Genomic DNA, 20,352 nt, shown 5'->3' on the forward strand with positions numbered 1-20,352 from the left:
AAAAGGGTAAAAGTCTGAAATATGAAAAAAATGTTCCACATCAGTGGTTCATCCATTTTTCCCAATTTTTAAACAAGGGCATGTGCTGGGGAGTGGGGGGTATATATCTCCTATACCCATGAAGTTATCAGAGTAACATATCACTATATTTGGAATCGTACAAGTCCAAAATATCAAAAAAATTTCATATCAGTGGTTCATTCATTTTTCCAATTTTTAAGCAAAGGCACAGCATAGGGGAGGAAATATATCTGCTATCCCCAAAAGGTCACCTGGGGTAACATATTCACTATTATTGGAAGCATATAAATGGAACCAATGATAATTTCCTTGTTTATTCACTTTGATTATTAAGGGCATGAGGTGTGTACATATATATATATATACAGTCAAACTTCCCTATAACGAATTCGATAAATCCAGCGAAAAAATTCGTTATAGAGAAATTTCATTATACAGAGAATATCTTTTTATTAGAAATTGTTATCTAATTAGAAAATGAAAACAAATCTACATTTATTTTTAATGTATTTTATTTCAAAAACATACTTATTTAAATTAGGTTTACACAATTTTTGCCGTTAAGTATCACAAATTAAAAAAAATCTGTAATTTTTGTTTGCACAGTACAATTAAAAAATTGTCTGATTCTCAAGGAAAACCTCACATTTGTTCAGAGGATTAAAAACATTATCAGGAACATTTTTAACAAAACTGTAGACCCATACGAACCGTTTTAAAAGTGTTAATCATTTCTTCGCGAGTTGGCTTTTCTACGGGTTGTTCTGATGTATCTTCGGCATCATCATTAATTTCTTTGTGATCATGGTCATGTCTAACACTGTTCAGCAGTATTTCATCTTCATTTGGATGTTCTGCTGTAGTCAGATCTTGATCTACATAAACATAACTATCCAGTGTTATTTCATTTTCGATGTTTCCAGACGATTCTAATAATGTCCAAAAGTTTTTCAGTTGTGAAAGGGGCAGTTCATCTTGTTGTTGTTCGACTTCTGTATTCAATGCAAATCCCGCTTTCAAAAAACAATTTTGAATAGTGTATTCAGTGACATTGTTTGTCCAAACTTTTGCCAGTTCAGAGATGCAAACTCTAAGGTTAATTGTAACCTCCAAGTTTCTATTTTCTGATAATGCATTAACAATCTTCATTATTATTCTCTTTCGATAATGAAATTTAAAATTTTTAATAATGCCTTGGTCCATTGGCTGGAGTTATGTTAAATTTGGTGGTAAAAACAACAACTTCGCAGTTTTAAGTTTGGCAGAAATACTGGCAGGATGTGCCGGACAGTTGTCAGTTACCAACACAATTTTCCTTTTGTTATATGCTTGTCTAGTTTTAATATCCATTCTTAAAAAATATCACTTGTCATCCATGCTTTTTTATTAAAGGTCTAGTCAACTTCCAAAGATTTTGTGCCTCTAAAACATCTTGGGTTTTTTGATATTCTGATGACTAAAAGTCTTAATTTTTCACTTCCTGTCATATTTGCTCCAACTAGCACAGTGATTCTTTCTTTGCTTTCCACCAAAAAATTTATAATCCTTAAAAGCAAGTGTTCTATTCGGTAAACATTTAAAGAATAAACCCATTTCGTCAGCATTAAAAACATCCTTACGCTCATATTCTTCCAAAATCTTTTTTAAGGTATTGTTCCTCCAACTGTTGCAATCTTCTTCCCTTACATTAACACTTTCTCCACAAATAATCTTTTCCACAATTCAGTGGCACTTCTTAAATTTATCTAGCCACCCAGTGTTTGCATTAAATTCTGTATGTCCAAGAGACTGTGCAAATTTCAGAGCTTGTTGCTTAATTATTAGGCCCGATATTGGGATATTCTTTTTACGTATCATTTGGATCCATTTTAGAACAGCTTTATCAACATCTTCGTATTACACAACTTAATTCGCTTCTTGTCTGCTCCTCCGTCAATTGCATTTAAAATTGATTCTCGATTTTTTTAAATCATAGATAAACTGCTTGCAGGTATGCCATATTTCTCTGCAACATCTTTTTTCTTAAAACCCTGGTCAATATCATAACAATCTTTGCTTTATCATTAATACTTAAACACTTCTCTTCGACATTGTTTCCACAATTGTAAAAATTACTCTACTGCAGCTCTTGCCGATATACACACACTGCAAATTTAGCTGCGCTGGCCATATAGTGAATTTTTAGTACCGCCTACTCAATGACATTCGCTTGCCAATTCAACAGTATCACATGACCTTTCCTATCAATCACTTTGAAGAAATATACGAGTTTGTGAATTTCTTTTATTCTGCTTTCATTCATATATACATGAAAGAAAATTTATGATTAATGTATGCTGTATGTTACTTTTTAGAAAAAAAAAATACAAGAGCTATAGCCTATGTGATTGATGACGAACGAAATTAATTAAAAAAAAAAAAAAAAAAATTCATGAAAACCATCTACTGGGAGTCCAGTTGGACGAGAACGGACATATCATATAATGATTGACAGGAAGGTCACATGGTACAGTTAAGGTGAGAAGCAAATGTCATTCAATCTTTCATAATAAAAATAAAATAAAAAGGTACAGCATTTATTATCCTTACATCTATTATCCTTATCTTGCCATACTGCTGGAATTATTTTTATTTTTAGTTCCTATTCTAATTTATTTCTATGGTTATATTTCAAGCATCATGTAGAGGAATATGCTTTTTGCTGCCTCTGATGTTTGCTGTACCTTTTTATTTTATTTTTATTATGAAAGATTCAGTTTCTGGCTATTTTAAACGTTATTCAAATATATATATACAAAGGGTACTAGGAAAGTTTTGCAATATGACGCAACAATGAATCACAGGAAGCTGCTTGTTGCTGCATGTTGAGACATGTTCATACGTGCATAGTAGCCGCCGCGCCAAGTCGATGGGCTCAGTTATTCATTAGTAGTGAGAGTGTAAAGTGCTTGTGATGGCATCGTGGTCTCGAAATGAGATAAGGACAGTTTGCGGTATAATTTCGTGCGTGGTTTAACCATAGACCAGTGCTTAGAAGAAATGACTCTTGCACTAGATAATGATTGTCCACATCGTACAACGATATTCAGGTGGTATAGAGAATTCCAAAGGGGAAATTTCACTCTGGAGGATTCTGAGAGGCCGGGAAGGCCACGAACGTCAGTTACGGAGGAAAACGTTACTGCTGTGAGGAAAATGCTTGACGAAAACAGGCGAGTGACCTACCAACAGATAGAGGATACTTTGGGCCTAAATGCACCAGCAATTCATTCGATTCTGCAAGATCATTTGCACGTGAAGAAACTTTGTTCTCTCTGGGTGCCGCATCAACTGACTGAAGTGCAGATGACACGACGTGTGACTTGGTGCCGGGAGATGTTAAAAAAGTTTGATAAGGGACAATCTCGGTATGTGAACAACATCGTGACAGGTGACGAGACTTGGCTGTACTATTACGATCTGCCGACCAAGGCTCAAAACAAAGTTTGGGTCTTTGATGATGACAACACATCCGTAATTGTCAGAAAAACCCGATCTGTAAAGAAGAAAATGATAGCTGTATTTTTCAAATCGAGTGGAATTGTGGATCGTGTCATTTTGGACACGCAGAAGACAGTCACAGCTAAGTGGTATACTGAACAATGCCTGCCTAAAGTCATTGGATCTATGAAGAACCTGCGGCCAAAGTCAAGAATGGACACCTGGTACCTCCATTACGATAATGCTCCAGCTCACCGCGCCAAAGCCTGCACCGAATATTTGACCACGACAGGACTGAAACTTCTCGAGCACCCTCCCTACAGTCCAGACCTTGCTCCCTGCGACTTTGCACTGTTCCCGCATGTGAAAATGAAGCTAAAAGGGAGGCGGTTTTCCAGTGATGAGGACCTTCTACGGGCTTGGAACAACGAGTGTGCTTTACTCCCTAGTGAAACTAGGCAGAACTGGTTTAAAGATTGGTTTCGGAGGATGGAGAGGTGTATTGAATGTAGAGGAAATTACTTTGAAAAAATTAAATAAACAAAGCTGTATTGCAAAACTTTCCTAGTACCCTTTGTATATATATATATATATATACTATCATTAAATGTTATTAAATGAAGTTAAATTATAATAAAATGAATAAATAATTAAGCATTCATTAGAGGCAGCGACATGCAATTCCTCCATACGAAGCTGATATACATCCAATATTTTAAATTAAATAAAATAAAACATTAAAATAAAACATTTATTTTCGCTGCATAAGGACCACCGCCATGCAAATCCTCTGCATTGGTTGATCTATCGGAGAATGGAAGTGTGGTTTGGTTCTTCGATATTTCCGCCTTTGCGATGTTTTGTATGACGATTGAAATGCAGCGATTCCATGACCATTATTGGCCTCGTGGTCCTCTGTCGATATGGGGCATGATGGTCAGTCTATTTTATTTTATTTTAGTTTATTTTGATTTTGTTATCGTTTGGTAGTTCCTTTAACCCTCTTTTGGTGATATTTCACGTCTTTCGGAACTGGTACCTCTCGGGGGGGGTACCGCTAAATTAATAACTAATTGGCATTATCATAAATTTTGTATAGTTTTTGTTAATTGGATTTAAAGATCGAAATTATACTAGGGTTTCTGGGCTACTATTTATATCTATTCTTTCTTTACGTTCGATTGTTTATTTGGGTTATTTTTATGTTAATTTTCGCTCTACAGTTTTTGCCATACTACTGGCTTATGTTTTATTTTATTTAATTTAAAATATTGGATGTATATCAGCTTCATATGGAGGAATTGCATGTTGCTGCCTCTAATGAATGCTTAATTATTTATTCATTTTATTATAATTTAACTTTATTTAATAACATTTAATGATAGTATATATTTCGGCTTCATATGGAGGAATTGCAAGTTGCTGCCTCTAATGAATGCTTAATTATTTTAATTTTTTATTATAATTTAATTTTCGTCAACATTTAATATAATTCAATAGTAATGGGTCGATATGCTAATTTAGCAACGCCTGTGCCGCCATCTATTTTCCTTTTTTCTTCAATATAAGCTGATTCAGCTTACAGTATGTCAGTGGTGTGGCTCTGCTATAGAGTGCTGTCTGTTCTATATTTTATTTTCGCTGCATAAGGACCACCGCCATGCAAATCTTCTGCATTGGTTGATCTATCGGAGAATGGAAGTGTGGTTTGGTTCTTCGATATTTCCGCCTTTGCGATGTTTTGTATGACGATTGAAATGCAGCGATTCCATGACCATTATTGGCCTCGTGGTCCTCTGTCGATATGGAGCATGATGGTCAGTCTATTTTATTTTATTTTAGTTTATTTTGATTTTGTTATCGTTTGGTAGTTCCCTTAACCCTCTTTTGGTGATATTTCACGTCTTTCGGAACTGGTACCTCTCGGGGGGGTACCGCTAAATTAATAACTAATTGGCATTATCATAAATTTTGTACAGTTTTTGTTAATTGGATTTAAAGATCGAAATTATACTAGGGTTTCTGGGCTACTATTTATATCTATTCTTTCTTTACGTTCGATTGTTTATTTGGGTTATTTTTATGTTAATTTTCGCTCTACAGTTTTTGCCATACTACTGGCTTATGTTTTATTTTATTTAATTTAAAATATTGGATATATATATATATATATATATATATATAGTAGATATGGCAAATAGTTAACAGTTGAAAGGTAAAATATTCAATTGTGAAGGTGATGCAAACAGTGGAAACTATAGCAAAAACCAAAAAATCAAAGACCTAATAAAGGTGAGAAGAGCTGATTAATGCCATCAATGTATATATATATAATAATATATATTATATTATATTATTATTTTTATATATATATACTTTTATTATATATATATATATATATATAATAAAAGAATAATATTAAGAAGCTAAATAATCATAGAGTTTGGAGAGTGCGAAAATGAAGATAGTGTTGATTATGGATCAGGGACACTGCATTAGTAAAACGTACTCTACAGCCATAATGTATATAGATATATATATAATGAAGAAAGTGTAAAGAAGGTTTTGTTTAATCATATTGAATTTACCGTATACACAAGAAGCGAATTCTGTGAAATGGATAAGGCGTGTAGTGATATACAGTAGGATAACCATGTAAGAAATGAAAAAGGAACTGATATTTGGTAAGAAATTAAAATAAGAAATGAAAAGGCAACCAGAAAGGTTACAGTGCAATGTTTTTCACAATTTCAGTGTCTTCATCAGAGGCCATCCATCAAAATTATGAGAAAGACGGCAATGCTCTACTTTTTCCTAATTTTTATGTCCTGTGAGCCATTAGTTTATCGAATACAATATGCAGGATACTACCTTCTTACTTTACCCAATCTATTTTTCACCTTAACAAAGTTTAGCTGATTTTCATGCTACTTTGCAAGCTATTATATATCTCTCAACTAACCTGGACAGTTTGGGCACCGTGCATTTAATATTGTTCATTTATACATCCAACAAGCTTACAGACACCTACCATGATTTTTTATTTCTCTCACACCATTTTCTAATGCTAAGTACTGCTAGCGTACCCATACATAAATATACCGGCACGCTGCCACCTCGTTCTTTTGTTCAGTTGCAACCTTACATAGTAATGGTAAGTTCCTTTCTTTGTACCTGTTCACACTTCATTTCTTCATTTTTACAATTCTTTTTACTTGCTTCTGTAAGTAATCTGTAGGTCATCCATGATCTGTACGTATTACATTTATTAGACTTTATTTGGCCTTATTCTTACCGCAAAATTTCAAATTTCTTTCTTAACATGTGTATACCACACACGGCTCGGTAGCATACAGAACATGTCGATAACAGAAGCAAGAGCATTGCCATCTTTCTCATAATTTCGATGGATGGCCTCTGATGAAGACACTGAAATTGTGAAAAACACTGCAATGTAACCTTTCTGGTTGCCTTTTCATTTCTTATTTTAATTTCTTACCAAAAAACTATCAGTTCCTTTTTCGTCTCTTACCTGGTTATCCTACCATATATCACTACACGCCTTATCCATTTCATAGAATTCACTTCTGGTGTATACTGTAAATTCAATATGATTAAACAAAACCTTCTTTAGACTTTCTTCAGTGTGTGTGTGTGTGTGTGTGTGTGTGTGTGTGTGTCCATTAAAGATAACATATTCACTATATTTGGAGCACCCAATACATGCTACTTCAGTCAGATAATGGAAATTTTGGACTTTATTGCCAACTCACTCTGGTAACAGTCCAAATTTCAGATTTTTACCAAAGCAAATTCATAAATCCTATAATTAACTTGCTTTCAGGCTTTATCAGTAACATATATAAAGGTACAACTACTTATAAAATATGAACAGATTCCTTTATATGACAAAAAATATGCTTCTTTCAATTATTATTCATTTTGTTCAAACATTTTAATTTATGAGCATTTCTTCTGAAAGAATTAGTTTCTATATTATATGGTCTGAAATGTTATTACACAAGAATTTGAATTTGTTTTTAGTGAAAAAAGTTGATCATATTCACATTTTCAACTTGGCAATCTTGGTTCAAATTTGAGGATTTGAATACACTATAAAAGGTGATATCCTCATACCGGCTGTCAAGACATTCAAAAGGAACCATTCTATACAGTCTCTTAACTTCTGGTCCATCACCTGGACACAAAAATCTCCACTGCACATTGCTATCACTGCAAAGTGGCACTTGCTTGCTCATTCAGCTGTTCATCACAAAGGCTGGCAGCTCAGACATGCTACTAATCTGCCTGAAGTCATTCCTACTTCCATTTTCAGTTTATATCAAATTGAGCTGCAAACCAGATTATTATCATTGCTACAGGATTATTATTCTCCACATCAAAGCTTTTCCTGTCCATTTATTGACAAGTTCACAACACTATTGTTTCCATTGTCTTCATTATGGGTATTACTTTTTTTCAGCTATACATCTCAATAAGAAAATAATACATATATTAGATATAAACTGTCTCACACTGACAACAAATATCATTTAGGAAGTTTTCTTTTGTTTTGACAAATGTATGTTTATCAATACTGTACATCACGTTTTTGTATCTAAATGTATACAAGTCTTGCATTTTAAAATACTAGAATGCTCATTTAATTCGGCAGAAATAATATTATTAAAATAAATAACTATGAAATAATTATAATACCAAGCACAAAACTGTACAAAACAAAGCTTCCTTTGAAAAACTTTCAAACTTCCTAAATTAAACAATTTTAAACATTAGGAATAAATCATAGTCAACAAACCAAATTTAAATACATACACAAATATGAAAATGTATTAATCTGTATCATTATAAAATACATGTTATAATGTTAAACAAAGTATTTACCTCCTGGCATGATGTGACCACAGTCCTGTAATGTTAAAGAGGTGAGGCTATTTTCCTGGTCAACTCTGATAACTCCAAAACTTAGTGCTGACATAGATAAAACCCCTCTTCCACTAGAACCAGCACCTTTTCTACCAGGCCTTCAAATATAAATTACATAAATTTGTTAATTATATATTAATTTTTTTAATAAATGGAAATATTTAGATAAATCAACAAACATACATTAATACAAATGCAAAAAAAAAGCAGCGGACAATAGTGCATGATGTAGTTATATCTATAATATAACTAATATATGAATATTTCAAACCCAAAAATATTTACAAAAGGTATGTTTATGGTATAGCATGATTATAAAATAATTCATTATATTTCATTACTATAAGTATAAAAAAAGGACCAGCCAAAACCTCAATGACTATGATATGCTATAAAATACATATTTTCCACATTCAAATAACTGAGAAGAGATCCCTCCCCTCCTCCTCCTCCTCCTAAGAAAAGACAGATGTAGAATAGATGTTCGGAAATTTGCTAGCCAGCGGGTGGTTAACTGCTGGAACAAACTTCCATCTGTCGTTCTGGAAGTTGATAGGTTGAATAAATTTAAGGAGGAACTGGACAGGCATTTGGAGGGAATGGTGTGATTTTTTTTTTTTTTTTTTTGGCTGATGCTGCATAAGCTCATACACTTGCTTTCTTGCATAACATGCCACTACTACTACTACTACTACTACATAGTCATCAGGGATTAATGTTGGGCCTATCGTTGTTTTCAATATTTATTAATGATACTGATGAAGGCATATCAGGCTTAATGTCCAAGTTTACAGTTGATACAAAGGTTGGCAGGGTGGTAAATGACGGTAATCAAGGTAAGCTACTGCAACGAGATTTAGAAAAATTAGGCTGATAGGCTAAGAAATTGCAGTTGAAGTTTAACAAATACAAGGTACTGCATATGGGTAGCAGTAACCCTAGACTAATATACCAACTATGTGGTACTACAATGACCATACTGGAAACTGAAAAAGACCTGTGGGTAATTGTGGAGTCAAATATGAAGTTCTCTAAGAAATGCAGACAGGCTGCCAGGAGAGGTCATGGAGTTTTGTCAATGATATACAGGAACTTTGCTAGCAGGGATAAGGAGGTGATTATGCCCTTGCAAAAGGCTATGGTTAGGCCTCATCTTGAGTACTGAATACAGGTCTAGAAGCCTCATTTTGGGAAGGATATTGTTCTGCTGGAACAAGTGCAGGGAGGGGCAACAAGATTGGCAAAGGGAACAAAAGAGAGCTCTTACCAAGAAAGGCTTCAGCACCACAATTTCAGCATCTGGAATATAGGTACCTGTGAGGAGATCTGATTGGGGTGTTTAAGGCCTTAAATGGATTGAGTAAGCTCAATGCTGACACTACACATGAGATGGCATAAATTGAAACTGAGGAAGGGTGGTTGCAGGAGACACGTGCAGAAGTTTACCTTCAGCCAGCAGGTGGTTCATAGTTGGAACAAACTTCCTTCTGTTGTTGTGGAGGTGGGTACTTTGAATATATTCAAAAAAAGAGTAGACAAATTCTTGGAGGAGGACTGGGTGGATGAGGTGGATTTTTTTTTTTTTTTTTTGCTGATACTCTATAGTGCTTGCATTCTTGCATCATTTGCCATTATGACTAATAATACTAATAAAATAAGAGTAAATAAGAGTAAGAACAGGTGGGTGTGTGTATACTTGCATGTACACCAATTCTAGGATTATAGTAAATAAATGTGATGGATTTGAAGTGCTGGTCAAGACATCAAATGCGGTTTTATTGTTGGGATATCAAAGACATGTTGTCACCAGATATAAGGAATGCAGAATTGAATTTGGGGAGTATAATGTGTAAAGAAATGATAGGATAGGAAGGGAGGAGGGGTTTTGCTGTTAGTTAGGAGACACATAAAATCTAAGGCAGCGCACCAGCTGACACTGGTAGACAGTCCAATGTTGAGTCAGTTTTGTGTGACATAAGCACTGGGAAAGTAAAAATGAGGGTAGGAGAGTGTTATAGGCCTAATGACTCCGATGAGTCATTAGGCCTATAACACAATTACGGCAAACACAAATTTAGCCATAATTATGAAAGCTTCCTTGGACTCAGGGGAGGTACCCATGGACTGGAGATGTGCAAATGTGACACCAATTCACAAAGGAGGATCAAAGGGTGACACAAGTAATTACAGATCTATTAGTTTTAGTTTAACTTCTGTTCCAGAGTAAATAATGGAGTCACTGGTTAAAGAAGCATTGCAAGATCATCTAGACAAGACTGCAGTAACAGTTCCGACACAGCATGGGTTTGTTAAGGGGAAGTCTTATCTGACTAATTTGATTGGATACTATGATGTGGCCATATAGGAAGTAGATGCAAAAAATAATTCTGATATCATATACAGTTCTGGTATAATGCACATTTTCGAAATGCGAATTTACTGTAACGTGATTGATATTAGGGAACAATGCGACTATAACACGATTTTCGAATTGGCTCATTCGCGATTTCGTCTGCGAGTAACACCAGGTGAACGTAAAACCTAGCACCAAGTCGAACATAGTGACCTGTGCAGCAATACATACAAGTTTACAAGCTTAAAAAATGTCAAATATCAAAAGTGTGAGAACTATATTTGACATTTACCGTAATTGTATTGGTTGGAGACACTTATCAAACTTATCATTCGCTGTATTCACAAGATTTTCTGTTTGAACAGAAATTTCGCGAGGCGGGACAGCGTGAGCAGAAGAGCACATTTCTGGAGGTCACTATCATAAAGCAATAAAAACAATTTGCAGTTCCCGGTTTATTGGGCTTTCTGTTTGCACACTAATTATAAACAGGTAGCAAACTTGATCTTATTGCATTTGCAATGATATCGATACATATTACATATTGGTGAGATGTGTTTCCTGTTTCTCATCAATCACATAAAAAACATAAATAAATTTTAAGAATATTCTCTTTTCTGTGTGTCGCGTTCGTCGTTATTGATTGCTCATCTTTTTTACTATTTGAAATTTTACAATCCAAAAAAAAAAAATAAAATGTCAGTGAACAGAAATATCAATTGAACAAACTTCATATTTTGTCAAGATAAAGTGCTATATATACTGTAATATTTATTTATTTATTAGAAATTTAAGATGTTTAAACCTGTGTTAGCAATATTATCGAGTTTCTAACCCCCTTTTTTTTTTTTTTTTACTGTTTTACTTACCAGACTGAACATTTTTTTTTTTTTTGAGTGTCCTGTTCATTAAGTCCTGTTCTTAATGCGCAAATACCATAACATGGAGATTTATAGGAACAAATGTACCACATTATAGCAGAACTGACTGTACTTGGATTTCAGTAAAACTTTTGACACTGTTGTGCATGGAAGACTACTGTACAAATTGGAGCAGTATGGCATTAAGGGCAAGTTGCTACAATGGATAAAAGAATGGTTGAGTAGGAGAATAGGAGAAAATAAAGAGTGGACTAATGCTATTAGTGGAGTCCCCCAGGGTTTGGTGTTGGGCCCATTGTTGTTTTGTATATTTGTATAATGATAGTGATGAAGGTATATCAAGCTTAACATTGAAGTTTGCAGATGATACAAAGGTCGGCATGGTTGTTAATAACAGTATGCTGCTGCAACAAGATCTGGAAAAGTTGAGTAGATGGGCTGAGAAGTGGCAACTGAAGTTTAACATTGACAAATACAAAGTACTGCATATGGGTAGCAGTAACCCCAGAAAAATGTGCCAACTGTGGAGTCTCCAAGGGTTCGGTACTGGCCCCATTTTTGTTTTGTATATTTATAAATGATATTGATGAATGTATATCAGGCTTAAAGTTGAAGTTTGAAGATAATACCAAGGTTGGAAGGGTTGTTAATGACAGTATGCTACTGCAACAGAATCTAGAAAAGTTGGGCAGATGGGCTGAGAAGTGGCAACTGAAGTTTAACATTGACAAATGCAAAGTAGTGCATATGGATAGCAGCAACCCCAGAGAAATGTACTAACTGTGTGGTCCTACACTCAGGGTAGTGGAGAATGAAAAAGACCTTGTGCAGTCAGATATGAAGTTTTCTTAACAGTGCAAATGGGCTGCCAGAGGAGGTCAGGGGTCTTGTCAATGATATACAGGAATTTTGCTAGCAGGGATAAGGAGGTGATCATCCCTTTATATAAGGCAATGGTCAGGCCACACATTGAGTACTGTATACAGGTCTGGAGGCCTCATTTTAGGAAGGATGTAGAGTTGCTTGAGCATGTACAGACAATGGTAACAAGATTGGTTAGGGGAATGAAGGGGGGCCTCTTACCAAGAAAGGCTTAAGTTCTGCAAGTTGCAGCATCTGGAGACTAGGCAGCTGCGAGGTGATTTGATCGAAGTGTATAAGGCCTTGAATGGTTTGAGCAGACTTAATGCTGACGGGATACTTCCCCTTGCTCAGATTAAGAACCTGAGGGGGCACAGATTCAAACTGAACAAAGACAGTTGCAGAATAGATACGCAGAAGTTTGCATTTAGCCAGCAGGCAGTTGATTTAACAGACTTCCATCTGTTGTTGTGGAAGTTGATATCTTAAATAAATTTAAGGCTGAACTAGAGAAACATTTGGAGTGACCAGATGGGTGAAATGGGAAAGGTGGGTTTTTTTTTTTTTAAGGCTTATGCTGTATAAACTTGCTTTCTTGCATCATATGCCTCAACTAATGCTGATGCTAACTGTAGAATATATGTAGGTAGTTTTTTTGCTGGAACAAACTTACACTTGTCATTGTGGAAACTAATAGCTTAAATAAATTTAATGAAGAAGTGGACAAATTTTTGGAGCGAATGAATGGGTGAAATGGGAAGTGTTTTTTTTTTTTGTTTGTTTTTTTTTTGACTGATGCTGTATAAGCTTGCATATGGCTTTGCTAATGTTAAAAAAAAAGGTATTTACCTTCTAACAGCTACAGTCAATGCTTCTGGTGATGCTGCACATGGACAAACAGCATCAGGTGAGAGACCCCTGCTATTAAACACATTAACAAACTGCTCACAAGAAGAGAAGGACCCTGCAAATAAATTCAGTCATAAATTTCACAAATAAATGTTTTTTAAAAAAAGTACTTTTTGGTTTCAAGACAATAACTTTGAAATAATGATTTCCTTAGGCAAGGAGAAAAAATGTCTGCATTAAAAAATATAAGCATTCAAGCTGCTTCTGCTCAATGCCAACTAATATAGATGGGACATTTAAAACGAAAATAGCAAGAAAGAAGGAAATAGATGCTTCTCTACAGCAAAAAATGATTCATTTCTATTATAATATGCTAACAATCAGAGAAATTGATATTAATATTCAGAAAAAGTTAGTATGAAGGCCCTTCAAAGTTCTCAGATCTCGGTCTAACCAAGTGGACAGCGTTAGCTAGTTATGGCTGTTCCAGATCTGCTTGTATCCATGAAATTACACAGATGATTTCCTGCTTTCCTCTGCATTTGGGTATCAAATATGTAAACTATATACATTTTAGGCTACACACAATGTCTGTTTGTTTGTTTCCAGAAACAAATAGCAATATGCTTGAGAGCAGCTGATATGCAGTGTGAATTTAGTCCAGTCCTTTCCAAATATGTACCAACCAAGCAGCAAAGCCATTTTAATTGCCAGGGAGGCAAGCTTACAAAATATCCAATTCTTGCTATTATTACACATTAAACTAATTTACTGGACTGAACAAATTGTAGCAGACAACTTTCATAATCATCAATTTGTGAAATAAATGAGTATGAAATTTGTTTATGCATGTATATAAAGTATATGATGAAAGAGGAAGGAAACTGAACATTCAAAAGGTGAATTATTCCTTATACACAAAAATTTATGGAAAGGACAAACACAGGCAGTTTCTACACTGGGACACACATTACAATGTCAATGCAAAGAGTCAGTATTATAATGTTGTTTTGTTATTTGGTTTTTAGGAGCATTAGCAACTAAGGCCATATTGCTCCAGGATATGCGGTGGTCATTCCCTGACCTTTCCGCATCCTCCGTATTTGGTGGTGATGGGCTCAAACCGCGGTCTAATCAAGAAGCGTGTGCTATGCACTGCTGCTCCTTCCAACCTGGCTACGGAGGTGCCTTCAGTATTATATCTGCAGGTTCATAATCCAATTCACAAAGCAGATTAAAATGACTTACTTTGTGAATCAGAATACATAAAACAGAGGTTTTCTCACAGGGTATAATATCCTTTTTCTCTTCATTAAAAATACCACTGATAAAATTACAATCTTCTATACCACATCCATTCACCATTTCTTTTCGATTAAACATCCCATCAGCTACATTTCCTTACCATAAACAATTTGAATCTAGTCTCAGGCATGTTTTCATGGCACAAACACCTGTCTTGTAATCGCTTTATACAATAAAATAAAAAACTAGTTCAGAACATCAAACAGAATTATGACAGTCACTCTATGAATACTCCTGTTTACCTTATTCAATGCCAAGAGGGCTACAAAAACCTTTACTCAGACAATACTATTACTACTTTAGAATGGCAACTCCATTTCTACAAGCTTAGCTTTCTGGTTATTATTCCCAACTGAAATTTGAAGTCACAAAAAAAAAAAAAAAAAAAAATATCTGTTTTCACAATCCTTTAAACAATATTTCAATTATTCCTAACCAAAGAATAGCCAATAAATTAGAGCTTCTGAATTCATAATTATAACTAATTTCAAAAAACAATTTGATAAAATCATTTTGAACTTTCAGATGCTTGAGACTTTAGGAATATAAAGTTTGTGCATCCTTCTAATACAATTATTTTGTACACCAGTGAACATACATGATCTCCTACCTTTTTATTAACACCACTTCCTTGCTCTATCACTGTTCACATGGATAACAGCCCCTATTCACCTAGGCACTGACTCCACTAGATGTCTGAAGACATCCATAGTGATCTGCAGCCATGCTGCCTGTAAGGCTTTTTGAGTTTCTGAACAGATGATGGTTGTGTGTCCATATGCCTCTCCTCTCATTCCAAAATATTCCACAGGTGTTCAAATGGATCGAGGTCAGGTGGGAACCTGGAGGCCAATCAAGGTGAATGATATCTTCACTGTGTTCCTCACATGTGCACAGTGCAGGCTGATGATACGGCACATTATCATCTTGGAAAATAATGTTTCTATCCAGGAAAAAATGCAACATGAAAGGGTGCATGTGGTCTCCTAAGAGCTGCTGGTCGATCTCACCGGTGAAACATCAGCTCATATGCACAAGAGCTCCCAGTTCTTGTCAGTGCAAACCATACCCCATATTAAACAACCACTGCCACCTGCCTGGAGATAGTGGGCACCATGCATGATAGGTCTATGGAATCATGTTGCTTGTGATGTGTGTGTCATACCATCATGAATGATGGTATGACACACACAAAGGCATGTAGCACCAGATCTTTGGACTCACCTGACCAGCACACTCGTTTCCAGTCTTCCAGCATCCAACCAGCATGTTGTTGACATCACAACATTCACTGCTGATCAGCAGTGAGGAGAAAGTGCCTCTTGGGGGTCATCTGCTGTGGAACCCCATACTCCTGAGTGTAAATCACATAATTTGGGATACTGTTCGTGCATTCCCCCATATTTTACTGTGATGTTAAGTCACACAATAACCTGCCATTGAGCCCATACAATGCACTGCACCCTTCGCTCTCCACAAATGTCCATCTTGCATAATCATTTGCAGTTATGTCAGCAGGAAGTGAGTGGTCTGACCCGTTCAACACCATTCTTTATACACCTTAACTCAGTAGTTTTCAACAGGGGTGGTGTGGCACACTAGGGTCCCGCAACAACATTCTTGGGGTGCCGTGTAATTTGGGTTTAAGTTACTTAAAGTTATTTATATATTTTCCGATTTATATATTTATTTCATTATAAAAATAAATATATAAAGGGTACGATAAAATATCCACCGCACCGTATCATTTTAATTTTGTGGTGATCTATAATTGATCTTTATTTAGTATCTCTATATAAAGAATAAAATTATTATATAGGTATATATTAAAAGGTTGAAAACCATTATGTTAAGTATTTCTTTTGGCCTAGGGGTACCGTGAATAAATTATTGGGATAGTAAAGGCACCATGAACCGAGAAAGGTTGGGAACCTCTGCCTTAACTGCGCCGAGCCATAGCAACCAACAAGACACACCATTTCCGATATGGAAGTATCCAACACACAAGTGCCCACAGTCATTCCCTTTTGAAACTCTGTGATATCTTTACTACAGCCTATTTCTGCTAATTTATCACTTTGACTTGCATGACCACATGAAAACTACCACTGTTCTGGTATGAACTGTTAGTCTTTTTATACCATGAGCTAACATGGCATAGTCCATTATGAGTGGGGTGTTCATAATTCAGCGATCACTGAGTGTAATTCTCACTTACTAGCAAATTTTCACAATTTTAAGATTTTAATTCATTGTTGACAACTGGATGAAAGAACTGCACAATTTTCCCCCCACACCTAAATTTCAGAGTATTGTTTTTCAGTTTTGTAGCTCTTTCAACTCATTTTCTTATTATTTTATATTATCCATTGGTTACAAAATGTTGTTCAACCTACTTTGTTGAACAACAGAGGACTCTCTATTCACTTTCATAACATGTTTACCAGATAAAAGAATGGACTACACATCTATGGCACAGTGTAAGTTTGAGATGACACCTTAACATAAATACCAGTGACAAAAATGATGGACTGCTAATTATTAGAAAAATAGACATTAATTTTAATCTTATATTTAAAATTAGGAATTTAAAAGCATGTCCAAGCAGCAAAAGAACCATGTGTTTGGATATGGTAAGTCTGCATTATTCTTGCTTTAGTTTTTAACTTTATATCCTTCGTTCTCTGTAGGGTCAACGATAATCAATATGTGATATGCATTATATAATTTTGAAATTTCTTAATTTCTATTATATTTTATATAATTCAAAATTCTATTATTATATAATCTCAAAATTGACACTGCCATCACTACAGCTGGCGTTGCTCATTCGGCGCTAGCTGCACACTGTTGGCAGGAGGGACATGACATGGCGCACAACGACGCTAAAATCATAGGCTTCTCACGCAATCGCAATTCCAAGATTCGCCATTGGTTAGAATCAGCTAACATCAGCGTTGCTGGAAGTATAATCAATAGGGACCATGGTACCAGCATACATCCCATCTTTGAGTTAGTCTGCAAGCTCAGGAGCCGCTTACGATAGTAGTCACCTACCTCAACCTTCTCCCACTCCCTCCCAAGTCTCTTGACCTTTTTCTTCCTCTCCCTCATCACCCTTTGCACATACCCAAAAAACCACCCTCCCCTCCTCCGTGACCTCGCGTACTTACATACTTGAAGGTCAGCCACACACACAAAAAAAAACCACTGCTCTCAAGCACTCAATTAGTTGACAATGGCTACATACAGTAGTCAAAAGCTCGTATGTTGTGTTCTTTATTTGTGCTAAATGTAATATATGCTATTTCTTGAATATCTGTGCATTGTGTCAGTTTCCATGTTACGGTTTACTGTGTCTACTCTCTCGCTTAGTAATAAAGTTCTTTTCGCTTGGTTGGTGCAAGCAAGAAATTATACTATGCAACCTCAAAATTGATTTTGCCTTAGTACATATTGATCATTAGAGAGACAGAAAACCCCTTATTGTTGTTTTTTCCTTTCAATGTTGAGCCTGGAAGAAGTCACCCAGATTGTAGGTTTGCAGCGATAAGTTTTTATATATTATCTTTTGTGAATATGTAACATACTTCACTTATGTGTTCTCCATAAATTTATCTGGTTGTGTCTTATGATAATCTTCCCCATAAACTGCTAATACGGTATGCATATTACATTATGGACATAGTGTATCTATTACTACTGCAAAGGCACTAGTCCATAAATTCAGTATATTAATGATTTTCAACCTATATATTACTCATTTAATATATATATATACACACACACACACACACATATATATATATACACATATATATACATATATATACATATATATATATATATATATATACATACACACAATAGGTCTTCGATTTAAGTAACTTCGGTTTTAATGGACAAAAAATTTCTGTCTTAAAGGAAAAATTTAGAACATATTTATATCTGATAGCGTCACACATCAGACAGCACATCTGTCTGATGTGCCACACTATCAGCTAGATATAGTGAAAATTCATTCTAATGAAATAAAGCTGTTTTATAGCTAGATAATGCACCTGCTCACCCTAGTACTGAGAGGTTAATTAGCAGGGATGGGAGAATTAAATGTGTTTTTCTGTCTCCTAACACTACACTGATACAGCCGATGGATCAGGTGCAATGGGTGCATGTAACAGGTTGTATAAGAAGAAGTTTTTGGAATAGGTGAAAATTGTTTTGGATTAAACAGAAAACACAAAAGAAGATACAAGAGGCACCAGAACACAGCAAAATTTACATGCATACAACATCAGATCTGCTATTTTCAACTTAGCAGCTGTGTGGAAAGATATGAAGCCTTGGCCAATGCTTGGAAGAAGTTGTACGATGTAGAACCTGAAATGGACTTTAAGGGCGTTGAGGCATCTAATTTTAGGGACACTCTTCTGAGGGCCGGCAACAAAAATGCAACTGAGAATGATGAGAAACAGTGGCTTGAAAATGATGAAGGTGATCTGGGCTATCAATTTTTTTCTAAAGGAGAGATTGCGGAAAATGTTCTTCACGGAGAACAAGAACAAAAGGATGATGATGATGACAAAGAATCAGTTGCACCTCATTCTAAATTGTCTGTTATAAGACAACATATGGATAACATTGTACATCATATTGAATCATCATCAGACCCTGATGTGCTTCCTTATTATGAACATTTTAGAGAATTTCGATCTACAGTAATAATGAAGCAGCACCAAGGTGTAAGGCACCTGAAGCTTGATGAAGTGGTGAATGGGATCTATCCAGTTATATTAAAGGAGGCAGTAAAGGAAGTAAGCAAACTCTTAGCCATAATTATGAGAGCTTCTTTGGACTCAGGGAAGGTACCCATAGACTGGAGATGTGCAAATGTGACCCCAATTCACAAAGGAGGCTCAAAGGCTGACACAAGTAATTATAGACCTGTGAGTTTAACTTCTGTTCCAGGAAAATTAATGGAGGCACTGGTTAAAAAGCACTGCAGGATCATCTAGACAAGACTTCAGTTATAGCTCGGACCCAGCATGGTTTTTTAAAGGGAAAGTCTTGGCTGACCAATTTGATTGGATACTATGATGCAGTCACAAAAGAACTAGATGCAGAGAATAACTCTGATATTATATATTTGGATCTTAGAAAGGCTTTTGATACTGTTGCACATGGAAGATTGCTGCACAAATTGGAGCAGTGTGGCATTGGAGGCAAATTGCTGCTATGGATAAAGGGATGGTTGAGGGGGAGAAGACAGAGAGTGGTAATCAATGGACACTGCTCATCGTGGACTAATGTTATTACTGGAGTCCCTCAGGGTTCAGTGTTGGGTCCATTATTGTTTTCTGTATTTATAAATGATGGTATATCAAGTCCAAGTTTGCAGACGATACAAAGGTTGGCAGGGTTGTTAAGGACACTACTGATGCTATTCTGCTGCAACAGGATCTGGAAAGGTTGAGCAGATGGGCTGAGAGGTGGCAAATGAAGTTTAACATTGACAAATGTAAAGTACTACATATGGAAACAGTAACCCAAGAGCAACGTATCCACTCTGTGGTACTACACTGACAGTGGTAGAAAATGAATAGGACCTGGGGGTAATTGTGCAGGCTGATATGAAGTTCTCTGAGCAGTGCACAT

General features: G+C 35.6%; 1 protein-coding gene across 1 annotated transcript in view; it reads right to left on the bottom strand.

Annotated features, from left to right (window-relative positions):
* The window catches only part of LOC150075966 (disco-interacting protein 2-like), a 579,017-nt gene that overhangs the window by 155,954 nt on the left and 402,711 nt on the right, over nucleotides 1-20,352 (bottom strand). Inside the window, exons 19-20 of the mRNA XM_090387840.1 lie at nucleotides 13,393-13,507; nucleotides 8,407-8,546 (exon numbers count right to left, since the gene is read on the bottom strand). Coding sequence (XP_090243966.1) covers nucleotides 8,407-8,546; nucleotides 13,393-13,507 — 255 coding nt within the window. The remainder of the gene's footprint in view (nucleotides 1-8,406; nucleotides 8,547-13,392; nucleotides 13,508-20,352) is intronic.

Source organism: Mastigoproctus giganteus, chromosome 13 (genome assembly GCF_048544385.1).
Source record: "Mastigoproctus giganteus isolate SK-2022 chromosome 13, ASM4854438v1, whole genome shotgun sequence".
In the NCBI taxonomy this organism is placed as follows: Eukaryota; Metazoa; Arthropoda; class Arachnida; order Uropygi; family Thelyphonidae; genus Mastigoproctus; species Mastigoproctus giganteus.